Below are 22222 nucleotides of genomic sequence, written 5' to 3' on the forward strand. Positions count from 1 at the left end.
CAAGCACTTTATAAATATTATATGATGGGTGTTTAATTACAGTTAATAAGTATGCAAAAATCATGTATTAGTCACAGTATAACCTATTTGAAAATTAACATTGTTAAAAAGAAGTTACATTTTCAATATAATAAAACTGATTTTATTATATTAATACCAATTTTTTATACAACATATAAAAATGTTGAAACTATGTTCAAAATTTGAATATTAAATTATTTCCTTTTCTAACTCAAACAAAAACATATTAACACAGAAATAAAAGTTTTGCTGCAGCAAGAAAAAAAAAGCATGGTTTACAGGACAATGCAAACTGGTTTCTAGTAGTTAAATGTTTAAAGTTTGTGATAAAACAATGCCGAGGCATTATTGAACACAATTTTTTTTAGAATAACTTAAAACTATTATAGAATGTTGAATATTTTAAAACTTAACCCTAAACATACTGTGCCCAATAAATAAGGTAAAATATGCCAAAACATAAAATGGTTCATTAACCTGGCACACTATTTTACCTTCAAAATATATGTTCATATGAGTAAGAATTCATGAGAATATTCCAAGAAACATCTGCACAATGTTGTTACCTGGAAATGTTCATGGGGCCCCTTATGTCTTTCCCATTGGGACTCTTGACTTTTCTGGTACTTGAACGGTCCATTGAAAGCACTATGAATGGCTGACATGCTGAAGGCACATATAGCTGATCCATATATGCTGATTCTAATAAATACAAATAGATCTTTATCTTATTTCAAGTGTGTAAATATATACTGACTTATGTAATGATGAACCAGTTTTAAATTAAATGTAGGCTTTACGCTAGGAAAAAATGTAGCATATAAAGCAAAAGATGTCTTTAAAGTGAAATAAGTTAAGTACATTATGATTTTGCTTGTTTAGAATTAAGCACAAAGCTACACAATGGGGTATTTGTTCTCTGTCCATCACTAGTGTCAAAAAACAGTTTGTGGCAAGAGTCTGCAAACACACCACTGTGTCATTTTGCAGTGTACATTGTGATAATAAAATATTTGGTAGACCAGCAACATCATCATTATTAATGTTTAGACATATGAAGATGCTCATTTACATTTTGATAATTATTGTGCTTGGACATAGATACAATAAAATGAAATGTCGGTAGATTACTGGAAATTAATTTAGAAGTTATATCCTCTGCAAATGATAGAATCCTGAAGTGCTGCAGTGGGACAGGTTTTAGCTGCTAGAGCACCAGTTTATTTCTGCAATGCAAAAATGAAGTGGTTAGTTTATTACTGTGCCCTTAATAAATATTAAATATCTTTTATTTAATAGTCTTTGGATTTAAGCCAACCCAACATGTTGATGTAGATGAAAAAAACAACAACAGTCATTTCAGAAAAGTTTAGGCTGTTTTGATTGGGAGAAAAACAAAGATATTTGTTACTACTTTCAAGATCCAGGCTACTGGACCAGACCTGTGAATGTGAAAGCCATCGTGGAAAAGTTAACTTATAAATGTCGAGTACACTGATGTAGCCTTCAACCCTATTGACAGGCTGAACATAATATACAGAAGTTAAATGTTTACACTAACTTTTAATTCAGTATGTATACCTTAAAAAAAAAACAAAACAAAAAAAAAACTAGTAGACTTAGTACAGGTTGCAAGTCTTTTGTACATAAAAAAATCAAACTTTTAAGGAAGTATTTTCACTAAAGATTTGTTTGGAAAAATATTGAATCTGTTTCAATATTAGTCTAAGTGCAAAACTCTCAACTATTATTTGTACAATTGCTAAAACCTCCTAGGTACATTTCAAACATTTGTTTTCAGTAAAATTTGTTTTGTCAGTTTTTATACACTAACTATATGAAGGTCTGACAGTTTGACTGACCTTGTAATTAATCATACACAATTAGGAAATATATACTCATTTAGAATGACTAAAGTAATATGAAAACATAAATGTTTAGTTTAAATAGGTTAAATCTCATCATATTATACATTTTTATATGTTTATTACTTCTATTATACTGACTTTCCAGTCATAGCTGGCTAACATTAAAGAAGCTGCATTGATACAGCACATATGTACTCACATTGCCACATCCACTAATACAAAACTGACCTTTAATCTTTACAAAGTGAACTGTCTTGACTGTACGTCAGTGGACTAGTATTATGTAAAACATGGTCACATTTCAATTATAACACATATATGGATATAGATTATTGCTATTTACAAATTAGTTCTAACTTAGACTTAATTTTTCTTATATCATAGAACAGTAAGTAAATAAGTATAGCAAACAATTACATCTTCTAGTTATGATGATCTTTGTACTTGTTTGCTGCTTGCCAGATGTTGCTAAACCTTTTCAAGTTTTTCACATGGAGAATATGGAAAAATATTTTTAGGTTACACACACACACACACACACACACACACACACTTGAAATAATCAAAACATCATAACTATATTATTACAGTGGGATTCCCTTATAAATTATCAAAGTTGGTAACTAAGTCTGATTTTATCTAAAAAGATATTTTTTTTTTAAATGAAATTCCAAGCAGACTAAGGACACAACCTAGATGCTTGAAATAATGCTACAATCAGAGGTTCAATTCCCCTTGATATAGTATATAGCCTATTGTTACTTTGTTATAAGTAAAGACATACTCATCTAATGAATCTTTGAGAAATTAAATATCCAAAGTAATTTCTTAGTTATTAATAATCTATCATAAACTTGGGTTTGAGTAGTCACACACCTAACATTAATCCATATTTTAAGTGTCAACAGCATAATTTATTTTATGATTCATCAAGGATAACATGCATTTCAGTCAATGGAACATTAGTTTGTCTATTGAGCATATGACAAACACTTGTCATGAAAAGTTTCACACTAAATCTCTGCCCCTGGTACCTTTAAAGAAAGCTTAACTTGTAAGGGTGGTGTACACTTCATTAGAGTTTCTATGTTAATATTCTTCATGAATACAATATATCTAATAAGATAATTTAAAGATATGTTACTTTGTGCAAATAATTATGAAATTTAATGTGCAAGTTGTAAAATAAAATCAATAAAAAACTATATGTAACAGATACAATAATTTTTCCCAAATAGTATCATTGCTGGCTTACATTTTTATACTTAGGAATAAGAAAATTCCAAAAAAACATGGGACCAGATTTATGTGTTTACAAATATGAAAACAGCTAGAGTAAAGCAACACTTACTCAGGTGTAGTAAACGTAGCATAGAACATCTGTTCCCTCTCAAGATAATAAATGCTTTGCAACTCATTGTAGTAGAATGGATACTCCCCCGGAAGAGAACAATTTAATCGAGCTTTTAGGAATGTTGTCCAGTTCTCCTTTAACATGAACTGGCCTCCTTGGTCATTCTTACAAATTCTTCCTACCCGAGAAAAGATTATCTGGTAGAAAACAAAAGACAATGAAAATGACCAAGACATCATGGAAAGTAATCTAAAATTTAGAATTAACACCACCTATATAAACTTTTGTCATTTTGATAAAACTACTCTTATTTATAAGATATGGATTAAAGTATTATAGGGAAAAATAAATTATATAACTTTAGTAACTTTTATTTTAGGTTTTTAACTTCGACAAATGTGACCCAACCGTACAAATACACTTCTAATATTTCCCTAATGTTACAAAACACTTGACTAAAAAGTAATAAAATATAGAACTGATTAGCATATAATCAAAAACATAAATAGATAATTCTTAGTTCTAGAGTTTAAGTAGGAAAGTCAGTTTAATAAAACTGTATAATTTTGTAAAACAGAGAAGCAGCTACAGATAAATAAACATCACATGAAGTTTTTTTGAAGCATGCTTTTAGCTGACAAACCTTACAAAATATCCAAATTAGAGAGGTAGAAAAAAAAAACATCTAACATAATTTTCAGATATTCTGGTAAAACCATTACCCTCTTTAAAACCATCAGTATCAGCTGATTATCAAACTGAAATCATAATAAATGTACAGAGATATTCTTAACTAAGTCAACAATTTTATTCCTCTAATTTGTGTATACTTAAGTGTGTAGATAAACAAGTGTTACCTGCATACCAATATTTTAAAACTTCTGACAGTGATAATGTCTACATTCATGAAATGTAGAAGTCTGAACAGCAAATACTATGTCCCAGACACAGATAAACTTACAATGTTGGAATTTGGCCAACAACAAGAAATGGTGGCTTTACGTTACCTTAACAACAAAAAATAAAACGTATCTGATATAACATGATTTTCCTAGAATTTATAAACAAAAAGAGCACAAAATGGTACTTATTTAAAACTGGTTTTAAAATTTTTAAAACAAGATGGGCTACATTTACAAGAAACTTACCTTGCCACAGTTTATGTGTTCTACAGCTGATTCTCGAAAGAAGAAATATGTAAAGTTTCCAATTTCATAGGATGCCACAAAGTCTGGTTCTGAAAAACCAAAATTATCTATGAACACTAATTCGCTCACACTCACTTCTGATAATCAGATCAAGTCAATGTATATTTGTCAAAATCTTATACTTTTCTTCAACTACCATTTAATGATAACATTCTCAAGCAAAATCAACTTCATATTCATCCTTAAATATATACAAATTGATCTTTTGCTGGTATTTAACTATATGAAGTAGTGTGTACATGTATGTATACATTTTCTGTCTAAATATAATTTAGTATATGTTGCAAAATCACAAGTTTAAATATTTGTATCAAAACCTTTCAATTTTATTATAAGCAGCAACATTTATATACAAGACCTGAAAACTAAGAGTTTTTAAAATATTTCTTAAAAATAATACACAAAACATCTTAAATCAACTTCCAGGTTAAATAATTCACAAGGATATGCCAAAATTCAAATGTTTTGATAGGAGAAAATCTGAAATGGGTAAGATTACATCCCCAACACCCAAAAAAAACAGGTGTTTTGTACATGTCAAAAAGAAACATTCATGTTTAAAAACAATGTGTTGTTGACATGGTGTTACCACAAGAACAGAGATACACAAAAAACTCAAACGTATTCTAATATGAAAACAAGTATTCTATAATTTTAAGTGTTAATAGGAGTTCTTTCAAATAGTTTTTTTTTTTTCAATATACACAGTGCTAATACAAAATGTACAAGCTGCCCTAGCTCTGTTCTTCTCACATTACATTTTGATCCTAAAGAATAGTTTAGGTTCTCCAAATATTTGTTGCTTACCACTTAACCATCGTGCGTCATATTGTACAGTGCGCAAGAATGGACCTTTGCCCAAGGCACGATGAATAGCGCTATCACGAGCGGAGAAATCAAGTGCTGAAGCAATGTAGTAGTCTCCCTGCACTGTAAAAAGTGCACTGCTATTTTCATGAGGGCTATAAGGACATTTTGCTTCCCCTGGGATTTTATCTATTACGTCTCTAATGGAATTAATCTGCAAAATAATAGTTAAATATACAGATGTTCACGAAAATCATTTTCAAGAAATATTACAACGTTCATAGAGCAAATCCCTGAAAAAGTATAGCAAGTTATTAATTTTACAGCTAATCTACACTGATTTACATATTTCTTTGAAACTAATATTTCTGTAAATGACCTGCACCTTAACGATTGAAAATAACTGACTACAAAAACTGAATGTTTCACCGATTATCTTATTTATAATCTATTCTCGCCTCTCGATACTTCTATACACTAAAATTAAAGCATTCTACGTATTATAAGACTACTAGTATAACTCTTTTCTATCTTAATTACGTATCATCTACCACCTAAATTAAAGCATTGAAAATGTGGCTTATAAGACAACAGAATACTCACATCTCGCCAGTAACAATCAGGAGAAAAAGCATTCGTACCACAAACAAATAGTTTGCTGTTGTGGCTAAGAAGAACCTTGATGAAGTTACGACAGTCTTCCTGGAATATTAAATCATTTTTCAAAATCTTGAACGTTAAAAAGGTACCAACGTTATAAGAATATTTTTTTAAATGTAATACAAGTAAGAATACCACGTTTCAAGCTTTACGCACTAACCTCAAAATTAGTTACTCAGTTTTGACATGCACACAAAAATCACAATTAATCTTACTTCCTAGAGAGTTAAAATTACAATGCTTTGATTTGAGGAAATATTCTACGACACTGAAAATGCGTCAAAATGGCGAAATGAAGTAATATACACGGCTACTTCTGTTGTATTTTCATTATTTTTACTTGCACCGATGTTACAGTAGTTATCCATGCCAAATGTAGGATTTATGGAATGAAATATAATTGTGTAACCTCGTAAAGTGAGAAAAATTAAAAGGCACCTTTATTATATTTGTAAGATTATCTTTTAAAAAACTTATTTTTCAATAATTACATCTTTAAACAAGAAAAAATAAAAAAACTGTTTAATTCTTTATTCACAATCAAACATTAGTATGAAGGTATTTAATCATATTAATATATTTGACCGTATGGAGGCTTTTGGCTCCATAGTTTTGAATTTATAATGTTAAATAATGAAAGTACAAATGTTATGGACATCAAACTAAAAATACGATATTTAAGCGTGATCTGTGCTTACAACACTCTGTCCTTTTGCCTGCATTTTGTTATCGTGTTTTCCGACGATGGTAAGTGTACTTCCTCCAATTGTTTCAATTCTTCTAAGTTCAACCTGTACAAACTGTCCCTGTGTGTATATAAAAAAAACAAACAACGACAAAGGATAATTAAAATATATTTGTACGGAATTACCCTATTAATGAGTTAACATGTTTTCTAAATTCAAAAACTGATAGTGAACTAATTTATACTGTAACTGATTTTAATATCCCAGTGAAAGAGTTGTATCGGAAAAACAATGTAAAAATAACAAACGTCCGAAATACGAAAATTCTTAAATTAGTCTTCTGACATTACAATTGCTTCTCAACTTTCCAAAGTTAGAAAGTTAAAAAACAGGGGGAATGTGACAGTTTCCCAAAATTTTGAAGTAACATTAAAAACTCGTGAACACATTCACACATGCTTCATAGAATGTCTTAAATAACACAGAAACGCCATCTATCCTGTGTCTACAAAGTTGTACACATTGCACTGACTCGTTGAACTATAATTTCATATTTACACAAAGTCACTACCGCCCTTGATTTAACCCTTAATGACAATAGTTAATATTCACCTTCATCTAGGCATCGTTGTATATTTTTGTTTCTGGTGAGGGCAGTCCACACAAGGTTTTCCAAGTCACTGACATGGTTATTGGTTATATTTATAAAAAATACTTCCTCCTAACTGAGGATAATAAAGATGTTCCAAACATGTTATTTTAATTAACGTTATCTTACCTTGCTCCAACAATAAGCTGGTATCGTGGGATGTCAAACAATAGCTGAGAAAACGTTGTTACCCCTTCTGGCCTGAACCTGTCCACGCTGCCTTCAAGGTCTATAAATTATAAAACATTATGTAAAAAAAAACAAAACGGCAATACAAAGAAATGTATACCCACTTCACGTTTCTACGTTATTTTCCTTCCAACAATATTTGTTTCAAAATTAATGTACATTTTCCGGTAGCAATACGTATTTTTATGGAAAGTAACAAACAAGGTTTATTTTCACTGGTAAAAAGTAACATCACAATGGTAAACTCTTCGAGGATTGTAATGAACTTGCTTTGTAAACGTTTTGGACCCAATGAGAGCGATAAATTTACAAACTTAAACACTACAATCCATAGTTCGATTCCCCACAAAGGACACAGCAGATAGCCCAATATAGCTTTGTTTCAAACAAAACACATTGTATATTAAAATTTCAGTGAATACTACAAAAATATTGGTCATTTATATAAAATTAACAGCCATTTATTTTACCATGACGACCTTTTTCTTAAGGCAAATTTTGTCTGCCCAAACTGATATTTATACAAAAAATAGTGGATGATAATTCTAGATTTTAAACATTGGAAACAAAGAAAAACAAATGCAGTCTCTGTTTTTAACGTATTTAACAATGAAACATGTCTGTCATTACATTGTTATCCTTATCTCTTACTATTATTAGCTTGAATAAAATTCTTTCCTGTGTATTGATACCATGTGTCATCCTGCACGAGGTGCTAAATTTATTTACAAGGCGCAAAGAATAGGAAACTATTAGCAGCTGTTTAGAGATATTGTGCTTAATGATACGAAAAATGCACATAACTAACATATTTCATTTTTTCATACATGTTTTTAATACAGTAACAAGTGCGTGGGTGGTTTTAGTCTGTTTTTGTTCATGCACATGTATATACAGAGGGAAATGTTCATCATATTTACAGCTGCCACGTGGCAAGTAATACTAATTCTAGAGTTTAAAACCAATTCCAACACGTACCAAACATTCATTCATTATATTGTAACATATTCATGTCATTAAATGCAAGTCTTTAAATCTTTACAATGTTTTTTTTACCCTTCTTGTTAGTAAACTACGCATTGAGAGGCTAAACTGAACAACAGGAAATGAGCACTTTTTCTTTTACACCAAATGTTGCAATGGTTGACTTTAATCTACATTCATCTTGAGGTTCATTAGTGGCTGGCTTTGTCGGACGTGTAGAGTAATATTTCTTACGAACTTTTATGTATGAAATACTTGGAAAACGCAAATAAAAAAGCTCATGGAATAGATTAATTTCGAACACATACACTGATGCAAGCTAAAATATATATATAATGAAGTAACCAAATCACACTTAAAAATGCAAAGAAACAAATTATAAGAAATGATTTAACCAAAGAATAGTTATATTTTATAAAACTTTAAAATGTTTAATTACAAAATAAGTAGTTTATTTTTACTATTTTCCCAATTAGCTTTCTTTTTTCAGTAGAAATGTTTGAAAAAGATAACGTCATCATGAAGGTGAAAGAAACCTAATAACCACGAACTATTTTCCTTTAGTTTTGAGGATGTAGTGATACGACAGTTGCAAAACCTATTATTTCACGTTTTCATAATTGTGTTTAAGGATCCTACTTGTTACTACAAAACTAGTACAACGGTTATAACACTGTTATATTAATTATCTACATGGTCCCCAAAGTATTGAATCATTGGCGATTTTTTAAATAGCTTGGTTCGTTGTTCTAAAATCATGAATTCGAAACCACATTTGAAACATTCTGCGTCACCAAAAATGTTACTGGTAGGTTGCGACTCATTACAAGATTCCACAATAGTGAAAAGTCCAACCTTCTTAAAGAAAGTGTTTATTATACAGATTTCTCGTTTTTTTAACCTAACTAACAATAACCAAAACACTGAGAGAACTCATAAATAAGACTAAACAGTCAGTACTCCCGTATCTTCGGTTGAAACTCAAAACTGGCTGACTAATACATTCGCTAATTCGGCAATCAATTGAAAAAATTGTAATAAACTATTTGATTAACTAACTCTGTCATGTTTTAGGTTATTGCAATATCCACTCCTCCACCACTAGTATCAAGAAAACGCGAAACTTTAACTCCAAACATTCAAGAAATTTCTAGATGTCACACATTATCATTGCATCATTTCACAACTTCTTCTGGTCAGCAATACAGAACTTCATTAAAATATTGAAACGCCGTTCAGAAAACTACTCCTTTCTGGATTGTGAAGTCTCCTCAAACAATGCTAATACGCAAACAAAAAAATATACTAAACTTAGGTAATTAGTAATAAAGTAACTAAAAACATTAATATTCATACATCTAATATTACAGCTATTGAATTAATACAGAAACATACAAAATACAAAGCTCAATATTAATTTTGATTAGCTTTCTTTCTTTACAGATATAAATTATTCTGCTAAATATTTTTAGTTCGTTTTCTGTGGCTTGTGGCACAAATATGGGATAACCTCTTGTCCTTTACTACTACTATCCCTCCATTGGGGTAGTTCTCTCCAAGTAGATAGTTCTCGACTAGAATCTTGGACTATCCACCAGGATGACTTATTTCTAGTGAAGTCTTCACTAAAGATAGGCAACTTTTTTTCGTTGACATCCTTCCAAGAGTTATACTGAGAGATAATCTTTGGTTTGGACCACCTATTCTTTTGGATTTAGCTTTGTTGCGCTATAGTTTGGCTGTCTTTATTTTACACTCTGTACTAATTGTGTCGAGACATCACTGTTGTAGAACGAATGTCAATATATTGAAAAGCTTCTCATTAAAAAACTCAGACTTGTGAACAAATTTCTTTAAGTAATACATTTTATATTTCTAACAGGGCAGATGGAGTATTCTCATTCTCAATATCTGATTCATCCGAGTTTCAGCGACTCCATATTTTCCACAACTGCAATAGTTTCATTCTCTCGCCATCCCTTTGCGAGCAGTTTCCAATAAAATGCTCTTTCAAGTTTCTCTCATGTGGTTTACCTCTTCCATTTCGAGTGAACTGTCGTTTGAGCTTTTGTAAAACTTCGTAGGTGATGCTTTATTTCATTTGGTAGGTTCATATTTCTATGGTGATATATTCAGTTTTGTTTTTTTATCGGCGATCGTTTCTTTTAAGAATGCACACCTACTTTGCTTTAAGCTAATCACATACTTTCATCCACTAAAGCATAATGTGCCAATCAATCCATCACTTCACGTGAAACATCTAGATAAGCCAATTGGAGAAACTTTTCTATATCTTCCGCAAGTTCAGATACGATCTCGTCCTTTGCCTACTTTGCCCCTCAACATTGCTTTGGAAACTTCCTTCTAGAGTGCCATTTCAAAAACTTGTTTGATACGGCAACAATTATGTTGGTATGTCAGTTAGGCAATTTTGTTAAATTGACCATCTAAATGTTGGACCTAGATCAGATAGTGAAAAAAAAAAGTCCAGGAAGTTTCTATAGTCACAATAGTAGTAGTGACAGAAGAAGACACGTGTTATTTTCCATATTACGTAAATAACAGTGGTTAAGGTTAGATTACGTAGTGTGTGAGGGGGGAAGGTTAATATTTATATTTTCCAATACAGTTTATAAGCTTTTTAGTATTAATGACCTTTTTTAACCTCAATGATGAGATTTTAGTTTTTCTGCACTTCAATGATGTCTTTCTGCACATCTGATATTACTTTGTGCATCCTTCCTTTTGTCCTCCTGATGTTTTATTATTACTTTATTGTTACTGTTATTTTATACATAATATCTTTCAATTTATTTTTCGATCTCGTTTCATCATTTCCACCAAACATTTCCAGCTCACCTGTATATTCGGTTTTGACTTTGTAGAAAGTACCAAGCTAAAGAGACTCAAAATTCCATTCATTTTTTTTTTGTTTAACACGCAAAGCTACACGAGGACTCTTTACACCAGCCATCCTTAATTTAGCAGTCTAAGACTAGAGGGAAAGCAGCTAGCCATCACCACCCACCGCCAACTCTTGGGCTCTCGATTTGACAACAGCATATTAGCATATCGTGGTGCGTTCTCAACGTTGTGTATTAAGTTTAAATAACTGATGATTAACATGTGTATATTTTAACTTAATCAAACCTTTATCATTCTTAATAACAAAAGATAAATGAAAAATTAGGAATATGAAAGCATGCAAATACGGATCGTATAAAAAGTAAGCAAACAATACTGGATATATTTTAGACATTATTTACTCAAACTATAAACTCATTTTTGACTCCATGCTGTTATCTAGAATTACATTTGGTGGAATCAAAGTAATGGCTACAGCATCGTCAGCCTTGTTTCTTTACTTTATTATGATCCTTGTTTGCAAGTTTTTAAATTCCCAATTCCTTATTTATCTTGTTTGATGTGTTTTTTAATGTTTAACTATGGGTAAAGATTATTTGATAATGGTAGGTTACTTAATAGGTCTCGTGATTATTTACTATAGCTATTGGCTATTTGATCGCATTAGTTTCGAGACGTAAAATGTTAAATGGCAGATGGAGATTTGTTTGAGAATATAGTAAGCATTTATAGATTCTGGGTAGCAAAATTATCTACATATAATGCATAGCAATTGGGAAATATACGCCTAGACTAAGGTACAACCCCAAGTCCACATACAATTTTAACAGTAGAAAAGCAGTTTTTTCAAGTAAAACACACACATCTAAAACACCGGTTTAAATAAACCTTCATGGATTTGAAAATAATTATTCTAGGTGTGTGTATTAAACTTTAATACTATGCTTTTTGATTTATTTTATGTAATATAGGGGTTGGTTCCCTAAAGACAGCGATTGTATAGTGTACAAAGCATCGAGTATATCTATACGTTACAATAATTGAATGTTCAACTATAACAGCCAGGTAATTCCTGTTATAGGCTTTATTTAAACCTTTCAAAGAAACACTAAATATATGAAAGAAATCCAACTTCAGTGTGTAAAATACAAAAAAAAACAACAACACACAAACTTGTTAATACCCCTACGACCTTCGCAGTGCCTAATTTAGTATTCTACAAAAAGGTTTGGGTATAATATACCAAACCATTTTTGTTACAGGCTAGCAAGAGAGTGATAAGAAGAATTACATACGGGTCGTTTTGACTGGAATTTTTTTCCTTGCAAGTCTAACAGGCGTCTTTTTGGCGAAATTTTTACGTGTGTGTAGCCTTATCAGTCAATATTAAATATCTTAAAGTGTTGTTTGAATTATATCTTTACTGTTTAAGGTGCGTTTTTTTTTGCCACGAACGTTCTATCAGGGTTTTGTACAATTTCCTGCGATCCTTGTTATGAACTAGTATTGTGGTTCATCATATGAAACTGACTTGTATTCTGTCATGCATTTCATAACAGCAGGATTAAAATGAACATAAAATAATACATGTTATAAAGTCCAAGGCCATTTTGTTTAGATACAAGTTTCCGCTGGAATTACTTGCTTTCTGTATACATCTTGACTGCCTCTAAAAGACGCTATCCAAGGTTTCTTTTTAACTAACAAGCAACACCTATGGAATAATGCATGAATATAGAGGGAACACCTGTCGCCACAGTGGCGTCAGCCTGTCAAGTATCATTCACAACTTAGATGGAGTATTAGTAGAACTGCAACTGAACGGTCGGCTACCCTGCTTCCTTGTGACATGTCTTCCCCCTCCTTTACAAATGGGAAATCCCCTATCAGTTAACAGCTCATGACAGTTTGGGTTCCTTATTTCTCTGATCGCACACAAGATCGATTTGAGTAAAGTCCATCTTGAATAACAGTTGAATACGTCGTGAAGTCACGTTTACCTGACAAAAATCACCTTACGCAACGTCAAGATTCACTAAACTGAGAAACGTTTATAGCGAGTTGAGGATACCTGTTAAGGAAATAGAAATTGTATAAAAGTTACAATTTTAATAACTCTGTTTCCCTTAATTGTATACCCTACTTTGTAGAAGGTAATAATTCATTGAGTGAACTGAGTAAGTACTTATTTCTTAAAGCTAAAAGTTTACAAAACAAGAAAAGTGAAAACGCCCTTTAAGGACTTGTATCCACTTTTTCGGACAAAAATTCTAAAATAAAAAGCTGCTGTACATCATAGAGGAGCTTTCAGTTATTACATAAATAATTAAAGTAATCGAGCGGGTGATTTCCGAGGTATGCGAGCTAAAAAGTGTATATATAAGAGGAAATGTGCCCTATTTGGAAGATTTTTTTAGAGGATATGCGCCCTATTTAGAGGATTTTTTTTATCTCCCTTCTCGGGCAAAAATCGTAAAACAATATAATCCACGTACATCGTCGGACAGTTTCTAGTTATCAGGTTTTATATATTAACATGCTTCAACAGTTTCTGCACGACTGTATATCGTTATCAGGTTATATTTTTGTATTTCATTTCTGAAAGTTTATTTGATCTGTTATTACAATACATACAAGTTGTTTTACTGGTTTCTTGTACCTGGGACAACATTTTGCCAACAATATACCTGTAAACGTATAATAGTTCAAGTTTGTGTTTGCCTGTCTGTCTCTTTGCTTAGTAGCATAAAAGTTTGAATAATATATTTTTTTATCGTTAGCAAGGATACCAGTAGTCAAGTTATGTATTGCGAAATGTTTGACTTTTGTGTTCGAACGCTTTTCCAACATAGATGAAGACCACGTGAAAACAAGAAAGAAAACAGTAGTAGTAACAAAGACACGGGAAAGAGCACACACATGAATAATTTTATGTTACATAAAACACAGATGAGTGGATTTTGCTACCAACTATTCTCCAGCTGTGTGAATGTACGAGTTTGTGTAATCATGTGAAATATTGTATATAATTTGTGTTTTGAATTTCGCGCAAAGCTACGCGAGGGCCATCTGCACCAGTCGCCCCTAATATAGCAGTGCAAGATTAGAATAGAGGCAGCTAGTCATCACCACCCATCACCTGGGCTACTCTAATGCCAACGAGAAGTGGGACTGACCGTCACATTATAACGCCCCCACAGCTAAAGGGGGCGAACATGTTTGATGTGACGGGGATTCGAATCCACAACCCTCGGATTACGTACGAGTCGAACAACTTAACCACCTGGCCATGCCGGGCCATATTATATTAATATCCATAACTAAAAAAAAATTAAGTTATCATTCCAAGGTTTAAAATATAAAATGCATTTCATAACAACGGAATTAAAATGAACATAGAAAGATAGCAATGTATGTAATCAAAATGGCCAATCTGAGTTTACTCCTTTTTTATTGCGGAGTTATAATTAACGCTTACGAAAAATCTAAAGAGCCATACATTAATAGGGTTTGGACTAAGTATCCGCATTAGAGACATTAACCAACGTCGTACTATCATTTAGCAAGCATATGAAGCTCGCTAAACCGACCCGAACTGTGAAACCAAGGGTTCTATGCTCTGTAAATTGTGCTTCGCATTTTGGGACAGCAGACACAGTATAAAATGGTGAAACCCCACTATTTGGTTAAAAAAGTGCAGACAAAAAAGTAGGCGGTGGGTGATGTTGATCAGCTGGATAGTTGGGCGCAGGTCGAACTTGCGTAGTTTTGCGTGAACTCTGTAAAACAAGATGAAATTTCCATATTTCGTGTTAAGCTCACTTTGAACACTAAAGTTTTATCCATAAATATTGTGTGAACCAGTGTTACGAATTGCTTTCCAAACTTGCAGTTAAATGCAATCGATCAAGGTCTTCAACTCTATATTAAAAAGGTACTTCTATCAGGACTAAAATACACACAACCACTTCTACACATGACCCTGCTGACCCTGACATGGCAACCATGGCAGTTTTCCAACATGATTTTTAAACCCGTATCACATACGAAACCAGTGTGGCCTACAAAAGCTATAAAATTATAAACGTGTCTACACATGTAGTACATAAAGGGACTTTCCCTATCATTTATAAAGAGGATTTTGAAACTAATTGGCTAAGCGCTGAGAATCCTGGTGAAATACGCTGTTAGTTAGTGGAATGAAAGATGTTTAATACCCTGAATGAAAATTACTGGATAGACTTAGGAAGAAACAGAAAAAGTAATTTAAAATAAAAAACACGTGCGAGAGGAAACTACACACGATTGAGGACCTTTCCTTCCCCATCTTCACAGCGAAGAAACTGAACTTCTAATTAAAGTATTAACATGTTATCAGCTGGAAGATTCCTCGTACTTTAAAGAAGTGTTGTATATACAAATGCTGCGAGTTAATTAAAATCAAAGAATGACATATCTCCCGCGACCAATTGCTATAATTCCAAAGTGCTCAGAAATTAGAAATTTTAGTGATTTTTATTTAACAAACCAGCACTTCACACGTCATACATTTATTTGTAACACTTCTCATCTACATTGTGAGCAGATACACAAGTCAACGTGATACTTAACCCAGATCGTAATATTAGTAGCCTTTAAAAAACAAAACAATCTGTCTTGCTTATTTGTAGTAGCATTAATGCAACAAACAAACACCTACGTGTACTACAACATGGTGGCAAACTCATTGCTATGCTACGCAAACGTCGGATTAATTTTCAAGCCACGAATTCACAAGCTGGTTGCAGCATTATCAAGGCAGAGTTCTAGAAGGTGAATCAAGGTTGTTCGGGTAAAACTTCAAATACGCCTGATTGTTGAAGACTGCAACCCTTCATACGATTAATGACTTCTTTTGTTTTTCCAAGTACGTCTTATATTGAGACTTTAATTAATGATTACACCACACATTCTGGAAGATTTAGATAAAGTTAAAAAATAACCGATGAAAGTAAAACTAGCAGAATTTTAACGATGGGTAAGACACAACGACGACTTTTAATTGAATAGAAACCATGACCAATTGGTTACAGGAAGTTGTGTACGCATGTGCGTGTAAGAAAACGTAAATCAGAGCAAAGCGTCTTATTCAGGGTAGCCAGATTTCGATCGAGAAATATGCAAACAGAAAATTGAATAAATGCCTAAAACAAGCCCAATCTTACCAGTACTGTGTTTCCAGACGCTTTAGAATTAAGTTTCTTTAACCAAATCACTTGCTATTATGTTATAAATAATTTTGAATAACTAAATGGTTCTAATACTTGTAAAATGCTCAATAAAAGCAAACTATAAATGCAAAAGTAGTTACTGGGTAAAGCATACGAATTAATTATATATTAACGTAAGTTTAAAATTATGCAATTTACATTTTAAATTAGAAGTCCCCTGAAAAAAAAAATTACTACAGAAAAAAGGTTTATTTGATTGCGACTTACCTTTCACTTTTCATTTTCCGAAATACAAGTTTAGTCACGTCAGGTTTGTGTGATAAGTATGAGTGAAGGTATCTATGAACGAGTTTCAATATGCCAACCACACTATATCTGCTCCATTCATTGCCAACGAGGTTTTTCGTTCAATAATACGATTTATCAGACGGGTTGCGATACGACAAATGTAATGCTGGTTAAAGTTAGGGTCTTCACGCAATGAACATTCCCGTATAAAATGGAGCGAATTTTCTCTCGAAGTTATGCCCAGATCATACTGCAAAATTACTATTATTGTGCGGTTTCGGTAGAGTCGCAAATTAAAAAGTCTAGGTATTGACCTGATCAGTCCTAACTTGAACATGGCAAGTGCTTGTTGTCTAAAATAAAATTTAATTAATTCTCTCTGCAGATCAAAGCTGTGGGATGAGAATTTGTTTACTTGTTTTAACGCAAAGCTACACATTGAGCAATATATGCGCTTTTCTGACTACAAAAAATAGAACTCTGGACATAAACTTACAGCTGACCCACTGAGGGTCAGAGATTGAAATAAAAGTCCAATCAGGATACATGAAATTAAAATGCGTTTAGGTTTTATTTAGCTGAATAAGTACTACTTGATTGGCCCTGCATTTTTGCTATGTTTTTAGTTTTACCATAACCATCCAGAAAAGTAAAAAATAACAAAGAAACGAAACAAAATTACAAAACCAATGTGACGATGGACAAGCTAGAATATACTAGAATATTTTAAAATTAGTAACCCTATTCTTCCTCTACAGCAGATTAAAAAGACTTCTAGCGACATCTAGAAAATCTAGATTAACAAAATCTAAATTAAATTTAACAAATGACATTCTGAAATAAATTCTCAAATTTACTGTTAACACTTTTAAACGCGCGAGAAAATTTCCACGTGCAACTATTTAAAATATTTGTTCTTTTTTTAGAAATTCCATTTGAATTTTCTTGTCAAAACACTACCCGTTCTACATCACCAACTTATTTCACTATGTCTCTCAATACTTTAACGTGCTTCAGTGAAAATTTTTAAAGTCTTCATACCTCTAAAACCGAATAGTCAGTCACACAATAAACCACAAGTGATCGGTAGAACAAAATGTTTAACAGATATGAGACAAAGACAACGAGATAATGAATACTGTTGTTACAAGAAGCACTACTTATATTAAAATTAAAAAAAAAAAAAAGCCCTAGCTGGAGGCTTCCGTGTTAAAAACGTCGATTGGAACACGACTTTTTTTCGATATTAACGACTTCCTGTTTTTCGTATACTACATATCCATTCTGATATATAAAAACACACGCATATACGACACAAATTTGACGAAAATTAGTTGTAACAAAATATTTGTCAATTTTTGAATACTAGCTTAATAGGTTGGCTAATGAGGGCACACGATGTCAGGAACTAAGGTTATCACATACGAGCGTGGGTGGTCTTTACACTGGTCTATCAGATGCAAACATCAATTTAGGGCTAAGAACAGTGTCAGTACGAAGTTGAATACTCGGGCTGACTGGCCACTGAGGGGTTAACGTCCGGCCCTTTCTGCATGTGTCACACGAGACTTCCTTTCACTAAAAAAAAGTCTAGTACAAGTCAAATACGGCTATTTCTGTCATCTATCACACAGCAGTAACTTATTGGTTGATTACGAGAGTGCCCCACTATATCATGATCCATATAAACGTTTTTCTAAAAACACTAATATACAGATTTTTTTCCCCCCCATTTCGACGTTTAATAAAACCTAATTGTGTTAAAGCTTATCTATATGCACTATTATTGCAGAAATGGTCAATTTACTGCTAACGTATTAGTGATTGTAACAACAAACCAAGTGTAAACATGTTAACCAATTCTTTTTACTGTGAAACTGTGTTGATCTTGGTTACGTTTTCAACTTTATACACAAAACGATAATCCGTCTGTATGAACTATTTTTGCAAATTATTTAATTCAGTATCTGTTGCTTTGGGAACAAAAGACAATAAAAAGTTAAACTGCTACTCAAATAATAAGATATCGTAAAACATTACTCTAACAAACATTTAATACGTGGAAATTCGGAAGTATATACAAAGTGAAACGGACAAACCTGCTGCATGTTATAGTTCTGTAACTATATACTGATCTCGTGTAATATTGTCACTTTGAAGTGAATAACAAAATTTACACTAAAGTGCTCCAAAGTGTCCATGAATCACAAGCTGTACTTAAAATAATAAACCAAAAGACATTTGGTAAACCATCAGACGAAGAGAACTAGTCCAACAAGAAAGGCTTGACGCGAATTCACTCAAATATCGTTAGCTGAAAGTGTAATCGCTTCAACTAATAGTACATGTTGCTAGAACATTTGACAAGACAAATTATCATGTATAAAATAAGCAGGTATTCGTCGATTCTGCCTCCCGAAATGGTAGGGCACCTGTTCCGAGACGGGATAAAATGCTTGCAGTCGCAACTGGACATCGAGACTGAGGATGGAAGAAGGAAATGCTAGCTTGTATGCCATGTGCTCACTCAAAGTAAGGTCAAAAATCAGCTCGATAATGCTACGAGAAGAGATCCAGTGGATCACCATGTGAGAGTTGTTTCGTTTCTCGCTTCATCCTGCACAAAAATTACAGTCGTAATCTCATTTGCAGACACTCTGGAGTTGAAATATGATCACTTTGATACTTTGGTGTATATATACACCAGCAATGTAGGCAGGAATAAGTATTTTTTAAAGGTTATACATCATGCTGGAGGTTACCGTTTACGTGACAAAATGAGGGCTATATCCTTTAACTGTGTTGCTACAATCAACTATGGCTTTAGCCCCATGGGTAATAACGCCCCCACGTACTAAACTGGCTGACACACTTCTCGAAGAAGAGAAGATTGATTAAACGGGTGGCCGACATGATCACCAGACTAATCTTGCAAAGAACTTCAAAAACATACCGAAATGAAATGCCATAAACTGTAACAAAATAAAGCCAGCACCTTCACCATAGTGGGTTGAATATCCGCTACTTGCATTTTAAATTACGTAACAGATTTGCATATAAACGAATCACTCAAAAGGCAATAATTAACTTCTTTGTAACAGTCTTGTATTTTGATTAATATTAAATTTTCATTAATCTTTAATTGGTCTGTGTAATACTGATTTCCAGTAAGCTCTCTCTCGGGTTTGGGTATGATATGTACGTACCCTGGAGAATCAGGTGCTCTTTGACCTCTTCCTCCTTCCTGTACTTGTGTGGTCATGCAGTGTTTGATAGCGTTAGTTACTGCTTTTTGGGTCAGAGTAGGCTGAAGTACTCCGACCCTTTTCAGGGCAATGTCCATGTACTGGTATCATATATAGATATTGTTTTTCCCTATCAGTAAGATGTCTAGTTTATTGGTGGCACTTTATTTTTAAATAAAAGAAAGATTTCCGAAAATTGTTTGAGTTTCGCACAAAGCTACTCGAGGGCTATCTATGCTACCGTCCCTAATTTAGCAGTGTAAGACTAGAGGGAAGGCAGCTAGTCATCACCACCCACCGCCAACTCTTGGGCTACTCTTTCACCAACGAATAGTGTGATTGACCGTCACATTATAACGCCCCCACGGCTGAAAGGGCGAGCATGTTTGGTGCAACTGGGATTCAAACCCATGACCCTCAGATTACCAGTCGCACGCCTTAACACTCTTGGCTGTGCCGGGCCTAATTTCCGAAGAATTTTATTACTATTTATTTATATTATTTTATACATTATTTATTTATTGTATTATTTTCATGTTTAAAATATATGTTGATCGGAAAGATGTGTTTAGGACTATCTTCATCATGTATGAGGTACCTGTCTAGTAATTCATTTTTCATCCAATTTTTATCAAAATACTTTATTGTGCTATTTAGGAGTTTATCTGGTATGGTTGGTATGTTTGAATATTTATGTATAAATTGAGATGATGTTGCTCTGGGAACTCTATATTCTGTTGGGAGGAGTGTGTTTTGGATTGCTTGTAGTTTGGTTTTAATTGTTTCATCATTTACAGTTATCCATGCTGGAGCTGCATAATCTATTACTGGTCTAATGTATGTTTTATAGACTTTTAGTATGCTGTCTATTGATGCTCCACTGTTCTTACCAGTTACTCCATGTTAATTTTGAATCACAGGTTAGACTAAGAAATTTTGCCGATGTGGTAGTCTGAAGTAGTGTTCCATTCATATATACATCAGGCTGTAGTTTTTTGTATTTTGTTCAATTTTGTAAAGACGACAAGTTGTATTTTTAACTGTATTTATGTTTATTCTATATTTTTGACAGTATTCGCTTATTCAGTTTAGTTGCGGTTGTATGTTTGTGGCTGCTATTGTTTGTGTTGTGGCATTTTTCCAGACTGCCACATCATCAGTGAAATGTGCGGGGAATTTATGATTAGGATCCTTCAATGGTAGATTGTTTATATACATGATGAAGAGTATGCAGCTAACCACCCCTACCTGAGGGGCACCAGCCTCTGGAGTAAAGTACTCAGAAAAGGTTCCCTCTACATTTTTTATTTTCCAAAAAGACAACCAGCGAATATTCCACGCAATAGTCCCATTTCCAGTAAGCTGTATGGTTTGGTTTTTGAGTTTTGAATTTCGCGCAAAGTTACACTAGGGCTATCTGTGCTAGCTTTTCCCAGTATAGTAGTGAAAGACTAGAGGAAAACAGCTAGCCATCACCACCCACCGCCAACTCTTGGGTTACTATTTTACCAACGAATAGTAAGATTGATCTCACATTATAACACTGACAGAGCTGAAAAGACGAGCATATTTGGTGTGACGGGGATTCGAATCCGCGACCCTCAGATTACGAGTCGAGCACCCTAACCAGCTGGGCATATTGAGCCCTGCTTTTCTTCCAACTGTTGACAGAGCAAAATGCTAAAATACAACGAATAACTTGAAAATAAATTGTAGCAAACGTTGTTTTTTTGGGTGTTTTTTTTTGGGGGGGGGTGATGGATAATCTCGTTTGCCAAGGTGGAATGTATAACTAAGAGAAGGAACCAAAATTACAATTCTCAATATACCAGGATCAACCGTACAGCAAAACTTTTTTCGGGGAAATGTGCAGATAATCACTAGATGGCGCTGTAACTAAATACGTGATTTGTTTACGTATATGAACTATGAATTCTGTAGAAAACAACATTCCGAACTTGTTAACGGCAAGAAGACAACTTTTAGGCCTAATATAAACTACAAATAATCATACCATATATCTACCAGAAACGTGAAGTGTTTTATGAGGTATCGGAAAACGTAAAAGAGTCTCCTTGGTTAGTATGCCAGACTGTGTAGTTGCGGTTTGCGTCCCGCTACGCGCTCACTCAAACTTTGAAACAAAAACGTGTATCATACTTTTAGGCTGTGTATGCGTTATAAAGAT

General features: G+C 33.1%; 1 protein-coding gene and 1 long non-coding RNA gene across 2 annotated transcripts in view; both read right to left on the bottom strand.

Annotated features, from left to right (window-relative positions):
- Window positions 1–22222, bottom strand: part of LOC143249766 (semaphorin-5A-like) — a 170601-nt gene that overhangs the window by 13717 nt on the left and 134662 nt on the right. The window contains 8 exon segments of the mRNA XM_076500155.1: window positions 588–723; window positions 3241–3440; window positions 4392–4480; window positions 5259–5472; window positions 5862–5960; window positions 6617–6633; window positions 6636–6724; window positions 7383–7482. Coding sequence (XP_076356270.1) covers window positions 588–723; window positions 3241–3440; window positions 4392–4480; window positions 5259–5472; window positions 5862–5960; window positions 6617–6633; window positions 6636–6724; window positions 7383–7482 — 944 coding nt within the window.
- Window positions 12361–16543, bottom strand: LOC143249769 (uncharacterized). Its single transcript, XR_013027935.1, has 2 exons — window positions 15991–16543; window positions 12361–13362 (listed from the first exon to the last, which is right to left on the bottom strand). It is a non-coding gene; the product is annotated as an uncharacterized LOC143249769 (long non-coding RNA).

Source organism: Tachypleus tridentatus, chromosome 4, assembly GCF_004210375.1.
Source record: "Tachypleus tridentatus isolate NWPU-2018 chromosome 4, ASM421037v1, whole genome shotgun sequence".
In the NCBI taxonomy this organism is placed as follows: Eukaryota; Metazoa; Arthropoda; class Merostomata; order Xiphosura; family Limulidae; genus Tachypleus; species Tachypleus tridentatus.